Source organism: Anser anser, assembly GCF_964211835.1.
Source record: "Anser anser genome assembly, chromosome: 16".
In the NCBI taxonomy this organism is placed as follows: domain Eukaryota; kingdom Metazoa; phylum Chordata; class Aves; order Anseriformes; family Anatidae; genus Anser; species Anser anser.
The window spans coordinates 1393952-1413255 of record NC_139737.1 but is presented as its reverse complement, the minus strand read 5'-3'; the positions used below and the strand labels follow the sequence as shown (position 1 = coordinate 1413255).

The 19304-nt window shown below is 66.8% G+C and overlaps 2 protein-coding genes across 4 annotated transcripts; one reads left to right on the top strand and one right to left on the bottom strand.

Moving 5' to 3' along the window:
* The first annotated feature begins 915 nt into the window (after positions 1 to 915).
* SDCBP2 (syndecan binding protein 2) lies at positions 916 to 4705 on the top strand. Its single transcript, XM_083801624.1, has 9 exons — positions 916 to 993; positions 1664 to 1738; positions 1833 to 1908; positions 2214 to 2317; positions 2536 to 2697; positions 3172 to 3347; positions 3416 to 3587; positions 3925 to 4016; positions 4137 to 4705. The coding sequence occupies exons 2-9, from the start codon at positions 1685 to 1687 to the stop codon at positions 4189 to 4191; spliced, it is 891 nt and encodes a 296-aa protein (XP_083657750.1). The 5' UTR covers positions 916 to 993; positions 1664 to 1684; the 3' UTR covers positions 4192 to 4705.
* Positions 4706 to 5415: 710 nt separating this feature from the next.
* Positions 5416 to 18837, bottom strand: SNPH (syntaphilin). Of its 3 annotated transcripts, XM_083801621.1 has the most exons (6): positions 18755 to 18837; positions 18581 to 18638; positions 10535 to 10612; positions 9511 to 9612; positions 8008 to 8157; positions 5416 to 7337 (listed from the first exon to the last, which is right to left on the bottom strand). In XM_083801621.1, exons 3-6 carry the CDS (start codon positions 10576 to 10578, stop codon positions 6203 to 6205), a joined length of 1431 nt encoding a protein of 476 aa, XP_083657747.1. In that variant the 5' UTR covers positions 10579 to 10612; positions 18581 to 18638; positions 18755 to 18837; the 3' UTR covers positions 5416 to 6202. The 3 variants fall into 3 exon arrangements, with proteins under 3 accessions (XP_083657747.1, XP_083657746.1, XP_083657748.1); XM_083801620.1 differs by lacking the exons at positions 18581 to 18638; positions 18755 to 18837 and adding an exon at positions 17675 to 17814 and having other exon boundaries at positions 9511 to 9711; XM_083801622.1 differs by lacking the exons at positions 18581 to 18638; positions 18755 to 18837 and adding an exon at positions 17675 to 17814.
* Between the last annotated feature and the right edge of the window lie 467 nt (positions 18838 to 19304).

The following is a 19304-nucleotide window of genomic DNA, read 5'->3' as shown; positions in this document are numbered from 1 at the left end:
GGTGGTGCTGGCAGCCTCCCTCCCCTGCTGCTTGCTCCTGGCCCCGTTTCTCAGCTGTGGGGCCGCTCCCGTCCTGGGCACGGCCGAGCTAAAAATACCACCAGTAAATAAATAAAAAAAATACCGCCAGTAAATAAATCGCTTCCTCCTGGCCCGGCGGGCAGGGCTGGGACGTGCCCGGCTCCTGCTGGCCCCGTTCCCGGGCTGGTGCCACCAGCGCTGGGCACCTGCGGGACCCCACTCCTGCTCCCCGAGGACCTGGGGACACGGTGGCATCGAGCGGGTCGGCGGCCACATGGATTGGGGGCCGGGGTGACGCAGCGACGTCCCACGGCAGCGGGACACCCTCCGCCCGCGCCCTGACTCACCGAGCGCGGCGCTGCCTCAGTTTTCCCAGCTGTGGCACGGGCCCACGGGGCCGTCACGCCTGGCCTGGTGGCTGCAAGGGTGCGGGATGGGGCACGTCAGCCCCACGCGCCCCAAACAGGGGTCACGGGAGGCGGCCACCCCCGCGGGGCTGCTGGCACGGGCACCCCCTGCGCCCACCCCGCACGCCGGGGGCGCGGAGCCGCGGTGGCACCAGGCTGGGCACGAGGACCGTGGTGGCACCGAGCCGGGTGCTGGTGGCACCTGGGGGTGGCGATGCCGGGAGGGGTGGGGGCCTCCGTGGTGGATGCAAGGGTGCACAGCCCCAAATCTGCAGCACCCAGCATGGACAGACCAAGGGAAAGCTGCCCCCGTCCCTGTCCCCATCCCCGTCTCCGACCCCGTCCCCGTGTGCTTCTGGCTGGGGCTCAGCAACCCCCAATCCCCCATAGCATCGGTTCTCTGAGCTGCGTTGCCTTCACCTTCCTGTTCCTCCTCCTCACCTGTGCCCCACCTGGGGGTGGTGGCAGTCAGCTGAGGCCACCAGGCCCCTCCCCGGGCCACGCATTGCTATAAAGCCCCGGGGCCAGGCACGGGGCAGTGCGCAGGAGCCGGAGCTGATCGCAGGTGAGGCCGGGGTGATCTGGGCTGGGGGGAGCTGGGTTGGGTCCTTGGGGGGGGGGGGGGTCGCCCCCACCCTGGGGATGCCACCGCTGGGCAGGATCCTGCCCGGCTCCCACAGGGCTCAAGGTGCCGTGGGGTCGGAGCTGGGGCTGGGTTTGGCCCCCACGCACCGAGGTTTGGGTGATGGTTTTGGGGGCATCGCTGCGGGGACATTGGGGTGGAGGGGACTGGGGGGGGGTAAGGGCAGCGAGAAGCAGAGACGGGAGGGCTTTGCCCATGGGGACACTGCCTGTGGGGACGTCTCCCTGCCACGTCTGGGGATGTTGGAACAGCCCCGATGGGTGCCTGGGGACAGCGGGACCTGTTCCCCACGGAGCAGCAGCCGCCGGGACGCTCGTGCCCGTGCTCGTGCCCGGCACGCAGCCGGCCGTGTCCCGGCTGCCGGGAGGTGACGGAGGCAGTGGCTGTGGTGACACGGCCCTGAGTCACGCCAGAGGCCGTGGGTGACAGCCGGGCACGCCGGGAGCGGGGCGAGCCCCAGCTTTGTGGGGGCGGCAGCTGGGGCTGGGGCCAGCTCCTGCCCTTGTGCCAGCCCCGTGGGGCCGCGAGGGATGCTCGGGGAGAGGCGCCCCGTCCCCAAACTGCCCCAACCCCGTCCCCATTCCTGTCCCAGGACACGGGCGCAGCAGCAGCGATGGCAACGCTCTACCCCTCGCTGGAGGACATGAAAGGCCACCAGGTCTTGCAGGTCAGTGTCAGCTCAGCGTCCCTATGGGGTGGGGAGGGACCGACCCTGAGGGTGCCCGTGGGGCTCACCTCGAGCAAACCCCATCTCTCGCCAGGCGCAGGCAGCCGCCGGTGTCGGCACCCCCGCCACGACGGTGCTCACCGAGAAGCCGACGCTCACCTCCGGCACCGGTAACGTGGGCTGCGATCAGCCCTCGGTGTCGAGGGGCTGTCTGGGTTGGGGGGGTCACCCACCACGGGGGGAGGCTCGGCTGAGACCCCCCCACACAGCTTGGCGCACGGGTAGGGGATGGGGCTTGGGGGTTTCTCCCCCCCCCCCCCCCCGGCTCATCCCAAGGGGGCTCTCTCCATGTCCCTTGTGCCGGTTGCTGGCTCCTGGTCCCGGGGGGGCTCCCAGATATGTGTGTGTGTGTGGGGGGGGGGGTGGCTGTAAGCTGGGGACCCCACGCTGAGATCGCCCTCGCTGTGCCCCACAGCACCGCCCATGCTGTACCCCAACCTGGCGGAGCTGGAGGATTACATGGGACTCGCGCTCTCCAGCGAAGAGATCCAGAAAAAACTCTTCCCAGACAGCAGCACCGTAGGTGTCTGGGCTGGGGCTCCCACCTGCCCTGTGCCGGGACCCCCCCAGCCACAACATCACTGCTGGGGGGGTCCCCTCCTTGGGGGGGGTCCCCTCCCACAGCCACATCCTGCCCAGGACAGGGGCACGGCGTCCCCCGAGGGCTGATGCGAGGCCGGGAGCAATGCAGGGCCCCATGCCCCCGCTGGCCCCGCTGAGACCTGGCTCCAATGCAGGCGCTGACCCCCGCTGGCCCCCTGCCAGGCCAGCTGGTCGCCCCCCTGAGCGGGAACAACGCGGGGCTGCGGCGGGCGGAGATCAAGCCGGGCGTGCGGGAGATCCACCTCTGCAAGGACGAGCGGGGCAAGACGGGGCTGCAGCTGAGAAACATCGACCAGGTGAGGGGCTGGGCTGGTATGGGGCTGGGCAGGGCACGGCACGGTGCTCCTTGGCATGGCATGGCATGGCACAGTGCTCCGTGGCATGGCATGGTGCTCCATGGCATGGCACAGCATGGTACGGCATGGCACGGCACGGCACGGTGCTCCACGGCATGGCACGGTGCTCCACGGCACAGCATAGGACAGCATGGCATAGCATGGCATGGCACGGTGCTCCACAGCATGGCACACCATAGCATGGCACGGTGTGGTGCTCCACGGCATGGCACGGCATAGTATGGCACGGCATGGCGCTCCATGGCATTGGAAAGCATGGTGGGGTGCACCATTGCACGGCACAGCATGACGTGGCACGGTGCACCGCTGCACAGCTTGGCACACCACAGCGTGGCACGGCACCGTGCACAGCATGGCACGGCCACCCGGGTCCCCGTGCCAGCCCCGTGCCATCGCTCCCCCCCTTGCCCCCAGGGCATCTTCGTGCAGCTGGTGAAGGCCAACTCGCCGGCCTCGCTGGTGGGGCTGCGCTTCGGCGACCAGATCCTGCAGATCGACGGCAAGAACTGCACGGGCTGGAGCAGCGACAAGGCGCACCGGGCGCTGAAGAAGGCGTCCCCGGAGAAAATCGTCATGGTGGTGCGGGACAGGTGAGCGGCGGGCGGCTGGGCGCACGGTGCCACGCACGGGGATGGTGCTGAGCGCTCTGTCCCCGCAGGCCGTTCCAGCGCACTGTCACCGTGCACAAGGACAGCACCGGCCACGTGGGCGTCGTGGTCAAGAAGGGGAAGATCGTGTCGCTGGCCAAGGACAGCTCTGCCGCCCGCAACGGCCTCCTGACCCACCACTACATCTGCGAGGTCAACGGCCAGAACGTCATCGGCATGAAGGTAGGGACACAGCCCTGTCCCCACAGTGCAGCTGCCGGCCGTGAGGTGCTGCCCTGCGGCCTCTTGCGGGGTCTTTTTGGGTGCAAACTGCAGGATTTGAAGACTCAGAGCCATCAGGGTGCTGCCACCCTGGGGGAGGTGCGGGTTGGGGCGGCTGGGTTGTCGCACCACCGCATTTCAGCCCTGTCACGAGTGGGTTTTGCACAACTGTGTGTGCGAAACACGCCTGGGGACGCCCTGTGCCAAGGATCTGGCCAGGGCAGGCGCTGTGTGGTGCCGGGCGAGCTGCTGCGCCACGGGGGGCACCGCTCGCCTCCCACCGCCCTCTCGCCTCCAGGATAAGCAGCTCATGGAGGTGCTGGCGGACGCGGGGAACGTCGTCACGCTGACCATCATCCCCGCCGTGATCTACGAGCACATGGTCAAACGGTGAGACCGCGGGGTGCCCGCGCCCCCCCCCGTCCCCCGTCCCCCGTCCCCAGCCGCAGCCCCAGGGTTACCCCCGCGGGGACCCGGGGGCTCGCCCCTGAGCACCTCCCCTGCGCCCAGGCTGTCGGCGGGGCTGGTGAAGTCGTCCATGGACCACTCCATCCCCGACCTCTGATGCGATCGCCGCTGTCCCGCCACCAGACACCGGTGTGGGCACCCCCCCGGCCAAGCCTGGAAGTGGGGGGGCTCAGAGGGGGCCGCAGAAGGTACCCTGCAGCCCCCCCGAAAGAAGCTGTTTTAGCGCAGAAACCCATAAAGAGCCTGGGGCTGCAGGGCAGCGCAGGGCACCGCGGCACCGACCTGCAACCCCCCGGCGCTCTCCTCGCTCTCAGCAGCAGGGATGGGGAACGTGCCCCCACCTCCACGCTGCCTCCCCTTGTCCCAGGGTCCCCGTGTCCCCCCCCAGGTCCCCTCGTGTCCCCTGCGGCCACTCGGGCCAGCCACCCTCGGGGCAGACGCCAAAGGCTGGCTCCAGCGAAAGCAGACACAGACCCAGCGACGTTTATTACATCCACCACAGACAGCGAGTACAGGACAGTGGAAAACGAGAGAAGGGGGGGGGGGGGAGGGGTTACAGCTTTTTTCACTTCTGTATTTAAAAAATATATTATATAGATTTGTCTTTCAAATATAGTCATTACATTTATTTCTCAGCAAAGCTTTGGATAGTCGAACAGACGCGTACACAGATCCACAAACACACTGCACAAGAGGCTGATATCCTGGCTGCGTTCCCACCGCTTCTCCCCGAATATTTTACACGGTGCCCCCCCCCTCGTCCCGCAGACGGGAGGCATGGGGAGGCTCGGGGCATGCAGGACACGGCGGGGGGGGGCCAAGGCGAGTGGGCAGCAGCCAGGGCCCCATGAGCGTCGCCAGCTCCTGCAGCACCCATGGGTGCTAGAGTGGAGCTGGGTGTGGCGGGGGGGTGGGGGAACACATCATTAATTCAAGTCACGAAGGAGCCGCAGACATTCGTGGTGGGGGCCGGGGCCCGCGCCCCTCGGCATACCCGGGAGGGAGCCTGAAGTCTGGTGCCTCGCTGGCCCCCGCTGACCAACCTTTGCTGTCTTTGCTTTTCAAGAAAAAAAAAACAAAAAAAAAAAAAGGCATTTTCTGGAGGCCGCCAGCAAAGCGGGGTCGTGGCCGGGTGGCGGTGGGCGAGGGTGCTTGGCTCTGCCCCCAGGCCCTGCCCGCGCCCCTCACGGCCTGCCCGAACCCGCGGCATCGCCGCTGCCCACACCGGGGGTGCCCAGTCCCACACCAGAACTGGTGCTGGGACCCCCCCCCCTTCTCCCAGGTGCTGCGGGCAATGGGGACAGCCGGTCCTCACCCCCCCCCCCCCCCCACCGCCTCGGCCCCCACCCCAGGGCTTTTGTCTTTACCAGAAGAAAAAAAAAGTGAATCTAGTGCAAAGCAAACGAACGAGCGGTACGGGACCGACGGTGCCGTGGGTGGCTCAGCCTTGCTCTAACGCGTGAGGTATATCCAATTGTATATCTGATTCCATCCAATTCCACCCAATTCCACCCGATTCCACCCAATTCCATCCAATTCCATCCGATTCCACCTCGGTTGTCCGGGGGCTCCCCGCTGTCCCCCCGCCTGCAGCCACAATTTTGCTGTCACTGTGCGAAGCTGCACCCGGAGCAAGGAAGGTGCCCATAGGGGGGGGATCCACCATGGCCCCATGCTGGCACCCCCGGTGCCGGACGGCTCCTCGCCACCACCCGCCCGCAGAGAGCTGTTCCCTGGGCCGTGCAGGGACAGCCGAAAAGAAAACAAGTGCAATGAAGTGACCCCCCCGGCGGGGTGGCACCCCCACAGCCGCAGGAGCCGTGCCGGGATGGGGGGGCACAGGGCTTGGCCATCCCGCGTGTCACCGCTCCTCCAGAAACGGTCCTTGGCATCCTTTGGGACAGCGGTGTCAGAGCAGCAGCAGGTCCCCCCCCCCCCCAACCCCCGCACCCCTTTTTGCCCCCTCCTCGGGGTTGCATAAGGAGCCGGAGCAGACGAAGTGCCCCCCCCCCCGGGAGCGGGGACAACGCCGGCACGGGGCTTTACAATCAGCGGTCGGGTCCGTGGGGGCGAGCGGGGGGTGGTGGTGGTGTGTGTGGGGGGGGGGGTCAGGGCTGGGCGCTGCCCCCGGGGGTGCCGACGGCGTGGCAGCCCATCCTGCGGATGGAGTGCAGGGCCACGGTGCAGCAGCCCCGCAGCAGCGAGCTGATGTTGTAGATGGGCTGGCCCTGCCGGCGCTGCGAGCGGCACAGCCAGGCCACCGTGGGCACCGCCGGCACCACCACGGCCAGCAGATCCACGAGGAAGTGGCGGCTCCAGTAGCTCTTGGCCGGGGCGGCGTCGCAGCTCGCCTCCGCCGCCGCCTCCTCCTCCTCCGCCGCCGCCGCCGCCACGCAGGTGATGGCCATGGAGGGGCCGGCGCCGTGGGGCTGCTGCACGGTGGGGTTGTTGTGGGGGGCCCCCGCCTCCGCCGGCACGGCCTCGGGGTCCGCGGCCACCAGGTCCATGGCCCCGGCGGGGTTGGGTTGCTCGCAGCCGGGCGCCGCGTCTTCCAACTCGGAGACCCAGGCGGAGGTGGGGCTGCCTAAGCTGCAAGCCTGGGACTTGATCACCTTCTCCAGGAGGGTGTCCAGGTCGGGCTGGCAGTGCGCAAAGTCCGTCTGGATGGCCCGCTCCTGCATGCAGCTGGCCTGCACGCCCGCCTCCACGCCGCCCCGCAGCCCCAGCAGCTTCTCATAGGTGGAGCTGGGGGGCAGCCGGGCGCACGGCTCCCCTCCCTCCAGCAAGTCCGGGCGCCCGGGAGCCTCGTCCGCCCCCGCGAAGCCGCTGTCGGCCCCCTCGTCCACCGAGATGGTCTGCGAGCCCCCCACGTTGCGGTCCCCGGCCGCCTGGTCGCTCAGCTTGGTGTAGGTGGAGCTGCGGGTGAGGGAGCGGGCAGGGGACCCCCCCGCCGACTCGCCGGCCCCCTCCTCCTTCAGCGCCCCGTTCTGCGCAATCTCCATGCTGTGCAGCAGCGTCTCCAGCTTCTTGTTCTGGATGTTGATGTCCACGAAGTACTTCTGGAGCCCCTTGTCCTTCTCCATCAGGTTGTTCTTCACCGTGTCGATGACCTGCTTCAGCTGCTTGATCTCCTTGCGCGCCTCCTTCAGCGCCAGCTGGGCCTCCACGCGGTGGCACTCCTCCTCGATCCAGTCCTCCTGCATCCTCGACAGCTGCGTTTTCAGGTCCTCGATCTCAGCATCTCTGCAAGAGACAGGGGCGGGTGCACGGGCACGCAGACGGTCACCACAGTCCCTGCCGTGCCGGGTCAGGGCACCGCGACAGCGCTGGGGATGCCACGGAGCCGAGCGCTCGCGTGCCCAGCAATTACCGTGGGTGCTTAGAGCAGTGATTTAGGGTGAGACCACCCTGAAAAACCCACAGTTGGGACCCAGGGTCAGGTCCAGAGGCTCAGGGACCCTCGGGAGAGGTGCCTGGCCCCTTCCCGGAGGGGCTGCAGAGGGCTGCGTGGGACCAGGCAGGTGCCCAGGGCGGGCGCGCGGCAGCTGGCGAGGCAGCGAGGATGCGCCTAAGCCCCCGGAGGAGCAGATGGAGCTCAGCCACTCCGTCACGCTGCGATTCAGAAAAACCGTGGGAGAGAAAAACCGGCGGCGAAGGGAAGAGCACAGTCACCTCCGGTGAGATTTACAAGTTCTGCAGCCCCGAAATCTGCTCTCCGGGTTGGCAATGAATTCGGATTGCATGAAAAGAGAACGGGGAGAGCTGTGTGCCTGCGATGCCCGGCAGACCCGTGGTGCTCAGTGCCCCCCAGCAGCAGGGCGGGCACGAACCAAGGACAAGGCGTCACCGAGGGGACACTGGCAGCCAGGACGCACGGTCCTGCACCGCGTCGGGGCGATGGCGCGGTGCTCACCTGTCCTGCAGCCGTTCCTGCGTGTCCTTCAGGCGAGCCTTGAGGTGCCGGATGCAGACCTCCTTCTGCTGGAGGGGCGTCAGGTACTGCTCCGGCGTCGGCGGCTTTATCCCGTGGTTGTCGCTGCAGAGGTTGTACTTGGCCGAGCGCCTGCGGGGACACGGCCGTCACCCAGCCGCCGGCGTGGGGCTCGGCGGAGGGGCCGACATCTCTTTTACAGGGTGCTGCCAGCCCCATAACGTGCCCCAAATGAGCCCCGTGGGCAGGAGGGGAAGGGCTGCGGGTGGCAGGGCGGCCGTGCCACCCTGGGCACCGCTCGCCGGTGGCTCTCCGAGGCCCTGCACGAGCGGAGCGGGGCGGTAGCGGTGCTGTGTGCCCAGAGCGAGCTTGCCGGGGAATGTACAACGAGGATGGAGACCCCAGGGCGGGATCAGGCCCGTCAGATGAGGGTCTGAAGGATGTGCAATGGGATGGCTCAGGACGGAGCAGGTCTGGAGAGCCCACGGAGAGAAAGCCGGGGCACCCAGCACGTGGCGCGGGCTGCAGCAGCACCTCGGGGCCCTCCTTGTGTTGCCACCGGGACAGATGAGGCTGGTGGCCATGGCTTGAAGCCCGGGGCAGCTGGGCAAGCAGGGGGGTGGCCAGGGGTAGGAGGGGATGGGGAGCGGCTGCAGCTCCGTGGCCGCACGCCTGGGCTGGGAGGGAGCAGGGGGAGGCGCAGGGACCTGCGGGCAGCACGAGGAGCTCTCGCAGTGCAGCAGGGTGGACCAAAGCCTCCGCACGTCGCAGCGGGGTGGTCTGAGCCCTCTGCCCATCGCTGCAGGGCACCCAAAGCCCCCGTGCATCGCCACAGGGCAGCCCCAAATTGCTGGGCCTCGTGGGGGGCAGCCCCACAGCGCCGGCACACTCCGTTAGGGACAGCCAGGCAGAACGGGGCCCCGCGATGCCCGTGGCCGCCCCGTCCCTGCTCTGGCACCGTCTCCGTTCACCAGGTTGCCCCCAGACCCATCATTTCCCCCCAGATTCGTTGCCACTTCTGGGAGATGGAACGTGGCTGGGGGCTGGCGGGGGCAGCCCCAGCTTGGGGACAAGCCTTGCTTGTGGTGCAATGCACGGGCAGCCCCAAATCCTGCCCCACAGAACGAAGGGGTTGAAACGAAACCCTGCTCCTGCACCTTCTGTCCCGAAGGAGCCGGGGCGCGGGGAGGGATGCGTGCAGCGCGCAAGCCACAGCCACGGGAAGGACGGGAGGGAAAGGAGACACAACGACAGCAGCGGCGGGGGGGTGCTGGGGGGTCTCACAGCCCCACGGGCAGCTCGGCAGGCTGCAGCTCGCCCAGCCGCCACGGCAGCAGCACAGCCTCGCTCTGCGGCCCCTGCCCCGGGGGGCTCCGGCAGCACTGGAGCCAGAGCTGCTCCCCCTGCCCGGGGGCACCCGGCAGCCTCCCGAGGGCCCTGTTCCCCCCGCTGGGGGGGGGCGCGGGGCTGCGGGCGATGGGTTACCTTGGGGTGGGGCTGCTGTCGCTGCCCTTGCAGGAGCCAGAATTGCTGCTGCTGCTCAGCGAGGAGGTGCCGTAGGTGTCCCTCCCGGGGGGCGAGGGGCGCCTGGAGGCAGGGAGAAGAGGCTGTGTCTCAGGCCGAGTGGCTGAGGGCGCTGAAGACTTAAAGAAGGAGGCCAAGCCACTCCGTCCATAAAGCCCGCGACTGCCAACCACCACACCGAGAACACACAAGACAAAAGGACAAAACAAACAGCGGGGATCAAAATGGCACGGACACGGTGACGGGCGCAAAGGCAGGGCAGGGGGGGCTGCCCACCCGCTCCCCCCCCACACCCCCCCAGTGTGGCACCCCCTGGGCACCGGCACAGCATCCCCACACCCCAAGGACGGGCACCGGCAGCCCCCCGGGAGCACAGCTTTGCTGCCCACCACCAGCAGCGTGGCCGTGGCACCTCCGCAGGCCCACGCTGCCTTTTTCTGCCGGCGCTGGCTGCAGCCCCTGACTCAAAAACTTCAGCCCAGGACATGGAAACATTCAGAGGGGAATAAACGCTTTTTTAAAATCTCTTTTTCCCTTTTGCTTTCTGTCACTGAAGCCCAAGGAGGGACCTTCCCGGGGGTGGTGCACCTCCCGGCGTCACCGCCTGCTCCCAGCGCCCTCACGCCGCTGGCTGGGGACGGGGCCCCCACCGGCACCTGCCTTTGGCAGACGGGACCAAGAATTCGATCCCGGGCCCAAAGAGCTGATCCTGGGACCAGGGATTGATCCCAGGACCAAGTTATCGATGACAGCGGGGTCAGAGACACACAGAGAGGGACGGGGTGCGGTGCTGGGGGTGCTCCATGCGGAGACGGGGACGCGGTGCGGCGGTGACATGCGGCGCCCCAAATCCAGTCTGGGCGGCCGTGCCGTGGAGCAGCAGCCCTGGGCTGGGTGTGCGGGAGGATGGGGACGCTCCTGCCCTGCTGCTAACCGCGAGAAGTGCTGGCTGGGCTCCGGGGATGAGAGGCCGAAGCATATTCACCTTCGGGATCCGGTGGACGAGCGTCTGCTCCCCGGCAGAGACATGGCCGCAGCGCCGCGGGTCCTGGGCACGGGGGAACTGCGGGTTAAATGCAACAGAGAGAGGAGGTCAGGGTGGGGAAAGCACCCAGACAGAGTTTCAGCCCCAGCACGAGGGCATCGATTTAAGCCTTGGGGTCACCTTTGTGGGGACAGACGTGGATTGCATCCCATGCACGTCCCAGCTCTGCTCTCTGCCAGCCTCCCATGGCCCACAAACGCCGGGGTGCTGCGTGCCCGGGGTCCTGCCCCGGCAGCACACCTGGGGTGAGGGCTTTCTTCGTTACAAGGCCAAGCAGAAGCAGCCCAGACACCCACCTGTGCGTTTCTGGGACAGGATGAGACCTCGGGGTCCTGACACCCAGCCCTGCACCTCGCCGTGTCCCACCCCACCGGTGACCGGGGCACGCCGTGTCCCTGCCTTGGGCTGGGACCTTTAATGCTTGTCATTAATTAATCCAGGATCACCCGTTCAGCAGGGAAAGCAGGTAAGGAAGATCCCTGTGTGATGCGGCAGCAGCCGCTAAGCCCATGAGAACCCCAGATCTTTGCCTGTAAATAAAGAGGCCAGGCCCAGGGGTCCGTAGCTGTCGGCTGGATCCCGTGCTCGTGGGCTGCTGGGGACGGCCGGGGGCACCGCCTGGGCCCCCCCCATCCCCGGCACATTCAAGCCGCCGGCATCTGTCCCAGATTTTGGCAGCTTCGGCCCCGAGCAGCCCGAGCGATGGGACCTGATAATCAATGGGTTGGGAGCGCTGAGTGCTGCTTGGGCTCCGCTCCCAGGGAGGGAGAGAAGCAGGGTGAGGGGGGGGAGGCTGGAGGAAAGGAGGGCGCCCTGCCAGCTCACGCCTGATGTGGCCTTTGGCGTTGGCAATCCCAGATTTTCTCTCCCAGGCTAATTCCTGCCCAAAACCGAGTTCCCCCCCCTCTCCCCAGGGTTTGCTGCTACCTGCTCCCCAAAGCAGGGCTCCGACGGGCTCAGGGAGCTGCAGCAGAGGGGCTGGCAGCGCGCAGCCGTGGTGAGCCCCCGCTCAGCACCTGGGGGTCCAGCCCCGTGCGGCCTGGGGGTCCCGGATGGGCACGGGGGGAAGTTCTGGGGCAGGAGCAGCAGCGCTCAGCCCCTCTGGGTCACAGCTCCCGGACCGCCGGCGCGCGCTGCCGCGGGGCTGTGCTGCTGCAGCAGCGTGAATCAGCATCCAGCAGAGCCTGGCCCTCCGGCAGCGCCACGCACTGCAGCACGGCACAGCCCGTCCCTGCTCCTATAATGTCACCGTGCTCCCGAGCAGCCCCCGGGCAGGGCTTTGCGGAGATTTGCAGCCGCACGGATTAACTCCTCGCCCTCTCGCAGCCCCGAGCAGCGTGCGCTGGCTCACGGCGGCCGAGCGGCACCCGGCATCGCTGCTGCCTCCCGCTCCACTGCAAAGGGCACCTGATGTGGCTCTGCTCAGGAGGGAGCCCTCTGTGTGGCACTCAGCCCACAGGATGAGTGCCAGGACCAGGGGCAGCCCCCCTGCACCCTCACGGCATGGGCTGGGTCCGCAGTGGGGGCTCTGGCGAGCGCTCGGCGCTGCGCTCCAGCGCCTCCATCCAGCACCCACCGCGGTGCCGCGATTCCTCTGCCGCCTGCTCGGGTCCCTGCCACGGCACGTCCCCTCCCGGCCAGGGACCCGGGTCTGCCTTGCCGGGCTTCCTCCTGCCACCAGAGGCTTGGTTTTAATCGCTGGGAATGCCCGGGTGCTGCCTTCGTTCTGGAGAAACCCACGGGCTGTTTCAGCCTCCCCCGAAGCCCGGCGGTGCCCGCAGGCTGCCGAGGTCAGGCAGGTTTGGCAGACTCGGGGCCAAAGCCACAACACCAATCCCACACATTCGTGTTCATGCACTGCCTCTGAGGGCCAAGGTAATTATTGTCTGCAGGCGGAACTACCGCAACTGTGTGAACCAGGACGAGTACCTGCGGTGAGAAGCGAGCCTTGCCATGGCAGCATGGGGAACCCACGACAACCTCATCGCTTTGCATGCAAGAGAGGCACCAGCAGTGAGGACCTCTGCTTCCCGCGCACCCAGCCGCAGCTCCCCACCGGCTCTGCAGCACGGCAAGAGCGCAGGGAGCTCTGCTGCAAACCCCAGCCGGGGCTTTCCGGGGGGAAAACTGACACAGGGACAGAGCCCGTCTGCTCTGTGCTCCCCTGGGCAGCTGCCCAGCGCCCAGGAGGGGATTTTCAGGGGCAGAGCCGTCGTCCCAGCCAGCCCGGAGCCGAAACGCCCCGCGCTGCTGGTGGCAGCCTGGGCGAGAGCTTTCCCAGCGTCGCCGTGGCAAGCAGCCCGTGCACAGCGGCTCTGGCTCTCTGCGGCGGCTGCCCGTCCATTAGGCATTAGGAAAAATACACAGAGAGGAAATGGAAAGCGTTCAAAGATAAATGAGCGAGTCCCCGAGCGCGCTGTGTGCTCGCCAGCAAGGAAGACAATGGCAGCCGCGAGCGGCCGCGGGGAGGGCCAAGAAACGCAGAGGGGTAACCGAGAGCAGGTCACAGCAATCCGAAATCATCCAAGAAAGGAGGCTTCTGAAAGGAGTCAGAGCAAAGCTGCGAGGGTAAGCAGAAGAGAAGAAATCCCATAAAAACGTCGGGGTGGAAAGCAACCCGTGCTGGGGCAGAGGATGGGCGGGCTCATTTCTCCGTGTCAGAAGCGCAGGGGACAGAGCCAGCGGCCAGCCCCGCACCACCAGGCAGCTCCAGCAGCGGCTCTGCACCCCCCAAAAAAACCAGAAATGAGCATCAGGAGCCTGGGCAGTGGGAGGGGAGACCCAGGGCCTGGCAGGATGGCGTGCTATGGCCAGCAGTCCCGGCTGCACTGCCCGAGTCGTGCAAGGGGCGAACCCCGAGCGGGACCCTCGCCGCACTCGGCTGCACGATGGAGCTCAAGATGTCCTGACCGAGAGCCACTGATCTCCTGATCTCCTCCACCTTATTCCGTCTTTTCTGCAGCGGGAGGAATAGGAAAAACCATGGGGGAATCCCTTGCTCGTGGGATGATGCTTGCAGAGCTGATGGCGGCGGATCGTGCCCCAGAAGAGACGTGTCTGCGGCACGGGCCCCGAGCAGCTCTAACCCGGCCTCACAAAGCTGCACCTGAGCCCCACAACAGAAATCATGCAAATGGTGCCCCCGGCAGCCAGTTTGTCTCTGCACAGCGACCCAGCTGGCGCGCACAGCCCCAGCTCCGTGCCGCAGACCGGGCTCGCAGCTAGGCGGGGATTTTAACACCCGCAGCCGGTGCGGGCACGCAGGCACCAGGAGCGGTGTCGGGGCGATTCGGGGAGCGCTGGCAAATCCTTGTGCGGAGGAGCTGAAGCTGCTGCCTGGGCCAAAACAAGGCTCAGGGGGGGCAGCAGGATGAGCGCTGCCTGCTGAAAGCTCTAACCCTGTCTCCCAGAGCCAACCAAGAGCAAAACTCCCCGTAAACCTCCCAGCCTGACCCCGTGAGCCTGGGCTGTGGCAGCACCACAAGAAACGGGTGCTGGTGGCCCCGCAGGGGCAGGGACCCAGCAGCACCCAGCGACCTCCTCCTGCTGCCCCGGTGCAGATGCTCGCAGCCTCTGTGCCCGTGGCACACGGCGGGGTTTGTTCCCTCCCCTGAGCACGGTCCTGCGCTCTGGTCCCCGCAAGCAGCGGCACGGGGCTGGTCCAGCGATGCCATGGGGGACAGAGAATTAGTGGGCCCGAAAGGCAGCTCTTTCAGAAACAACAGCACAAAACAGTGCTTGTGCTGTGCAACAGAATTAGCCGGGGAGCTCCTGCTGCATAAAAGAAACGGTCCCTGATATGGAAACATCCAGAGCTACGGCATGAGAAGCCGATACTGCACGCGCGGCGGGACGGAGCACGAGCTGGGCACAGGATTCGGACCAGGACTCTTACCAACGGGAGCTAACGGCCATCCTCCCCGGCTTCTGGCCGTAACCGCGTCGGTAGCGCTTCCCCGAACTGCTGCGGTCAGCAGCAGGCAGGGCTCTGAGGGCTGCTGGTGCTGACGCCTGCATCGGTAGCGGTGCCAGGCACCAGCACCCCCGGACACCTCACATACCCCGTCCCCACCCGCGCAGGGTGCCCACCTGAGCCCCCCATGGCTTCCCAGGGCCAAGGTCCCCCCCCGGGGGGCTCTGGGCACTGCTGGGACATCGCACAGGGATGCAGGGTCCCACCAGCGACCTGCAGACCAGGCAGTGATGACGACGCGAAGGGAGGAGGGTGGCAGAGTGCTGGGAAGGGCGAGCCGAAGCTCAGCCCCATCCCGTAGAGGATTTCCCCGGGATGAGTGGCTCAGCCTTCATTTTGGAGTTGCTGCCCTGCAGGGAAACCTCTTCGGCTTGCACGCTGCCACCTCGCCATGCCAAGCTGGTTCCCCGCTGAGCCAGCGATGGACAGACGGGGCTGGGCAAGCATCACTCTCCCTCCTATATTCCTTCCTGCATGGCAAACGGTGCCGAGGAACCCCGGTGAGAGCCTCGCCGTCAGTGCATGAGGCCTCTGAAGGCTCCTCAGCTCGTTCCCCCAGGGGTTTCGCTACCGCAGGCTCCCGAGTTCACTCCTGCGAGCTCCCGAGACGCCTCGCCTCTCTCCATTTCTGCATGCCTTCAGGAAGACCGGCTGCTGCCCTGCCCCGAGCTGCCCCACCAGCTCATCCTGTCCTCCCCGGGGAACGTGCAGCGGGCACGCAGAGGCAGGCGGGCTCGTTTCGCAGCCTTAATCCCGGCCCTGGCGCTGCGGCGACCGCCTCTCGGTGCGGTGCCTTGCCAGCCGCCGCTCGGCTTTCCCCGGTTTTCTCGCCTGCTGCTTCTTTTGTCGGCGCACCCCGGGCCCCCCCCCCCCGGGGTGAATATGCTCCCTGCTCGCCTCGCTGCTCCCGGCAAACCGGGACAGACGTCGGATTTTCCTCCGCGCGGTGCTAACAGGCTGCCTCTGCTGCGTGCCACCCACGCAGGGCTCTAAATAGCTGCAAAAATGGCCTCAAACGGGGCTGGCCGAGCCCCAGACAGATGCAGCGAACGCACAGCACCCGGGCTGTCGGCGCAGAGCCGCGCTGCGGCGAGGCGAAGGGACACATTTGGGTTGGGGATGCTCAGACACCTCACCAGGCCTCTCCAAAGCCACACAGGAGAAGGGTTTGGTCTCTCTCCTCCGCTGCCTGAGCCGCGCATTTCCTTGTTTTCCTTGCCCTGCTCTGCCGCGGTGGCACCAAGCACATGTGTCCGAGCAGCAGCGCGAGCGGCCCTGCCGGCACCGCGCTGCCCCCGGGGCTGGGGGCTGCTGGGGCGTTTCCAGCCTCCCCGAGACAACACCATCAAAAGCAGAGAGCCGAGAGGGAAGGCAAATCGCAGCTTCGGCTTCCCAAGGAACAACAAAAGCGTCGCGAGGAGCCCTCAATGGCTTTCCTGTGCTGGCTTTGCTTTTCCTTCACGCTACAAATAAACAAAGCACGAAGAGTGGTAAACAGCCACGAACTGCATTTGGGACAAAGCGGGTGCTGCGGCCCAGAAAACAGCAGTAGTGCCAGAATCCATTGGTGTACAAAAGGGGACCGGGACCTGTCTGGGCAGCTGTGGAGAGAAGCAGGATGAGGCCATCAGGGCCGACGAGGAGGCAGAAAGACGTATGGGCAGGGAGGGGTCCCCAGGGGACCCCCAGACCCGCAGCTGCCGGCATCACACCCAGCCTGGCGCGCAGCCGGGACCGGGACCACGCTCCTGCTTCAGCCACAGGGGGTTTCTGGGGACACAGACACTGGAGGAAATTCACCGAGTAAATTGTAACAGCCGAGGCCACCCTGGTGCCCGCCTTGTGCCGCGCTCCCTCGCCACCTCCATCAGGGTTAGGGGCCGCTTCGCTCCTGCTTGGCAGCTTGCAGGGGGGCAGTGAGGTCCCTGGGGGCTTGGAAACCTGCTCCGGCAGGGACCTGGGTCCCAAAGCAGGCAGACCCTCACCTGCCGGCCGCGCAGGGCAGATGCTTGGGTTCGTGCCAGAGCAGAGCGCTCGGGGCAAGAGCCGAGACAAAATGCACGGGAGGTTTATGCAACACCGCCAAAAAATCAATTCTGCTAAGAGTTGTTATAGCACGTCACGAAACATGGGAGTATTTCCTTTTATTCTCTTGTTTTGTTATAAAATGCTGAGTTTACACCCAGAGATTACAGGAAAATAGACACCATTAGAGACCGGGTCATGCAGCTCACCACTTTTCCAGCTGACCTGACCGGGGGGTGTCCCATCCCCTTCCCGTGCGCTCCCCTCCTCACCCCCTTTTCCCAGGCCCTCCAACCCAGCACGGCCACGGGGGCACTCGTGGCACCTCCTGGCTCCCCGAGGGAGCCCCACGGGGCCTGAGCCACGCCACCAGGCTGGTCCGGAGCTGCGGCCCCCAGAATTAAATAGAAAAGAGCCCAGTGACAAACCCCACAGTGGCAGCGACCGCACCGAGGGCAGGAGCAGGGTGCCTGGCACCCAGGCCCTCCGGTCTCCGCTCGGGCAGGCAGGACAGCAGGCGGGGGGGCGATTACACTGCTCAGCCCACCCTGTGCCTGGAGCCGAGCTGAGGACCAGCAAGCAGAGAGAAGAGAGCTCTCCTTCGGGGTACGAAGGCAGCGATATGGGAGAGAAACTGAGCTACTCCTCCCCTCCGCTCACACGCAGCCTCGGCGTGATGGAAGGACGTCTGCCCCAGCCACGATCCACCTCGAATCGGGGCTGGGAAAGGCGGCGGTGGCGGAAGGCTAGCGCTGGGTCCCGGCCCATTTAACAGTATATTTAACAGCACATTTAATGGCACATTTAACGGCACATTTAATGGCACGCCGCTTGGACCGCCCCGGCAGGCTGCGACGCTTTCTGCTGCTGACACCCCAGTGTGGGCATTGCCCCCCTCCAAGCCCAGGTGGGGAAGCTCGCAGCCCAGGGACCTCCGAAGCCCTGCAAACCATCATTTTCGCCTTCTCGCACAAGGTCACGACACAACCCACACATTTCCTAGAGGGGGTGGGCGCACTGACACTTCCCAGGCACAACAAACGCGCAGCAGCGGGTTCCCACGGGCGGCGGGCAGCACTGACCTTGCGGGGAGGAGAGAAAAGGAGTGCAGGGCTCATCAATCAGCTCGTGCGTTCTCTGTTATCCCTTCGGAGACGGAGCTACAGGCCATTAAGTAATAAAATTGCAATCGCACAGCAGCTCCAGCTCCTGCAACGCCCCACAGAGCTGGGAGAAACGTTTGGGCTCTGTAGGGAGCAGATGTGGGGCTGGTGCACGCAGGGAGGGTCTGGTGCATGCAGGGTGTGTCCAGTGCGTGCGATGGGGGTCTGGAGCGTGCCGTATGGGGCTGGGGGATGCAGGGTGGGTCTGGTGCATGTGATGGGGGGCTGATGCATGTGATGGGGGTCTGGTGCATGTGATGGGGGTCTGGTGCATGCCATAGAGGTCTGGTGCATGCGATGGGGGTCTGGTGCATGCAAGGTGGGTCTGGTGCATGCGATGGGGCTCCAGTGCAGGTGTGGTGACCGCGACGTGTGTCTGATGCATGCCGTGGGGGTCTGGTGCATGCCACACGGGTCCAGCGCTTGCGATGCGATGCCAGTGGCGTGCCGTGGGTGTGTGCAGCGTGTCTGCTGCATAGGATGTGGGTCCAGTGTCTGTGCTGTGGGTCCGGTGCGGCTCTGGTGCCCACCCCGGGGGGCTGGTGCAGGCAATGCAGGTCCAGTGCGTGCGCTGCGGGTCCGGCGAGCGTGACGTGTGTCCGGTGCGTGCCGCGGGGGTCTGCTGCATGCGATGCGGGTGTGCTGCGGGCCTGACGCGTGACCCGCCCCGAGCATCCTCTGCCCTTAACACCCCCCCCTCGAACCCCCCGGATGCGGAGCGGGGCACTGGCAGCCCCCGGGGTGCGGGTCCCCATCCCCATCCCCAATCCCGCAGCCAGGAGGGGGGGGAGCCCCCGGCCCCCCGGCGCCCCCCGCCCTGCTCACCTGCACGGAGCCCCCCCGGCGGTGCGGGGCGGCAGGGCCAGCCGGCGGCCTCAGCGACCTGGCGGGGAAGGGAGAGAGCGGGCGGTGAGCGGGGGCTGTGCGGGGAGGGGAGGAGAAGAGAGGGGACCCCCCCCACCACCCTCCCCGCCCCGCGCCCTCCCCAGCCTCCATCACCTGCGCCGGCCTCCATGGGTGCGGCGGGGCGGCGCGGCTCGGCTCGGCTCCTCGGCGGGGATGGAGGCAGGGATGGGGATGGAGGCAGGGATGGAGGCAGGGAGGGAGGCTGGGAGGGATGGAGGGAGGCAGGGATGGAGGCAGGGACGGGGATGGAGGCAGGCAGGGAGGGAGGGATGAGCCTCGCAGCTGCGTAATTTGCCTCGCTCCTCTGCGCTCTTAAAGCGACGGCGGCGCCGGTGCCCCCCCGCGGGGTTTCCCCCCGTTTCTATGGCAACTCCCCAAAAAAGCCCGGCCCGGGGGGTCGCGCTCCTCCCTGCCAGCCGGGCCCCGTCCTTGCCCCCCCAGGTCCCCGGCTCTGCCCCCCTCCGCCCCAGCCCCGGACGCGCCCTGGGCTCGCTGAGGGCGCGCTGGGGCCAAGCAGCAGCGACCCCACCAAAATCTGCGCCTCACCGGAGCCGGGGCTGGAGCTGGGCGCTGGGGCGAGCAGCAAAAAGCAGCAGCAGGGCTGGGGAGCCGCCCCCGGTGAAAGAGGGCTCGCCTTGGGTGC

What these genes read in the sequence shown, in the direction of transcription:
- SDCBP2 (XM_083801624.1), top strand. Translation starts at nt 1,685, where the DNA reads ATGGCAACGCTCTACCCCTCGCTGGAGGACATGAAAGGCCACCAGGTC. An exon ending in TCTTCCCAGACAGCAGCACC is followed by an intron (nt 2,318 to 2,535) that starts GTAGGTGTCTGG and finishes GCTCCAATGCAG; the next exon opens with GCGCTGACCCCCGCTGGCCC. An exon ending in TACGAGCACATGGTCAAACG is followed by an intron (nt 4,017 to 4,136) that starts GTGAGACCGCGG and finishes CCCTGCGCCCAG; the next exon opens with GCTGTCGGCGGGGCTGGTGA.
- SNPH (XM_083801620.1), bottom strand. Translation starts at nt 10,578, where the DNA reads ATGTCTCTGCCGGGGAGCAGACGCTCGTCCACCGGATCCCGAAG. An exon ending in GACAGCAGCCCCACCCCAAG is followed by an intron (nt 8,158 to 9,510) that starts GTAACCCATCGC and finishes GTGTCCCCGCAG; the next exon opens with GCGCTCGGCCAAGTACAACC. An exon ending in CAGGAACGGCTGCAGGACAG is followed by an intron (nt 7,338 to 8,007) that starts GTGAGCACCGCG and finishes TGTCTCTTGCAG; the next exon opens with AGATGCTGAGATCGAGGACC.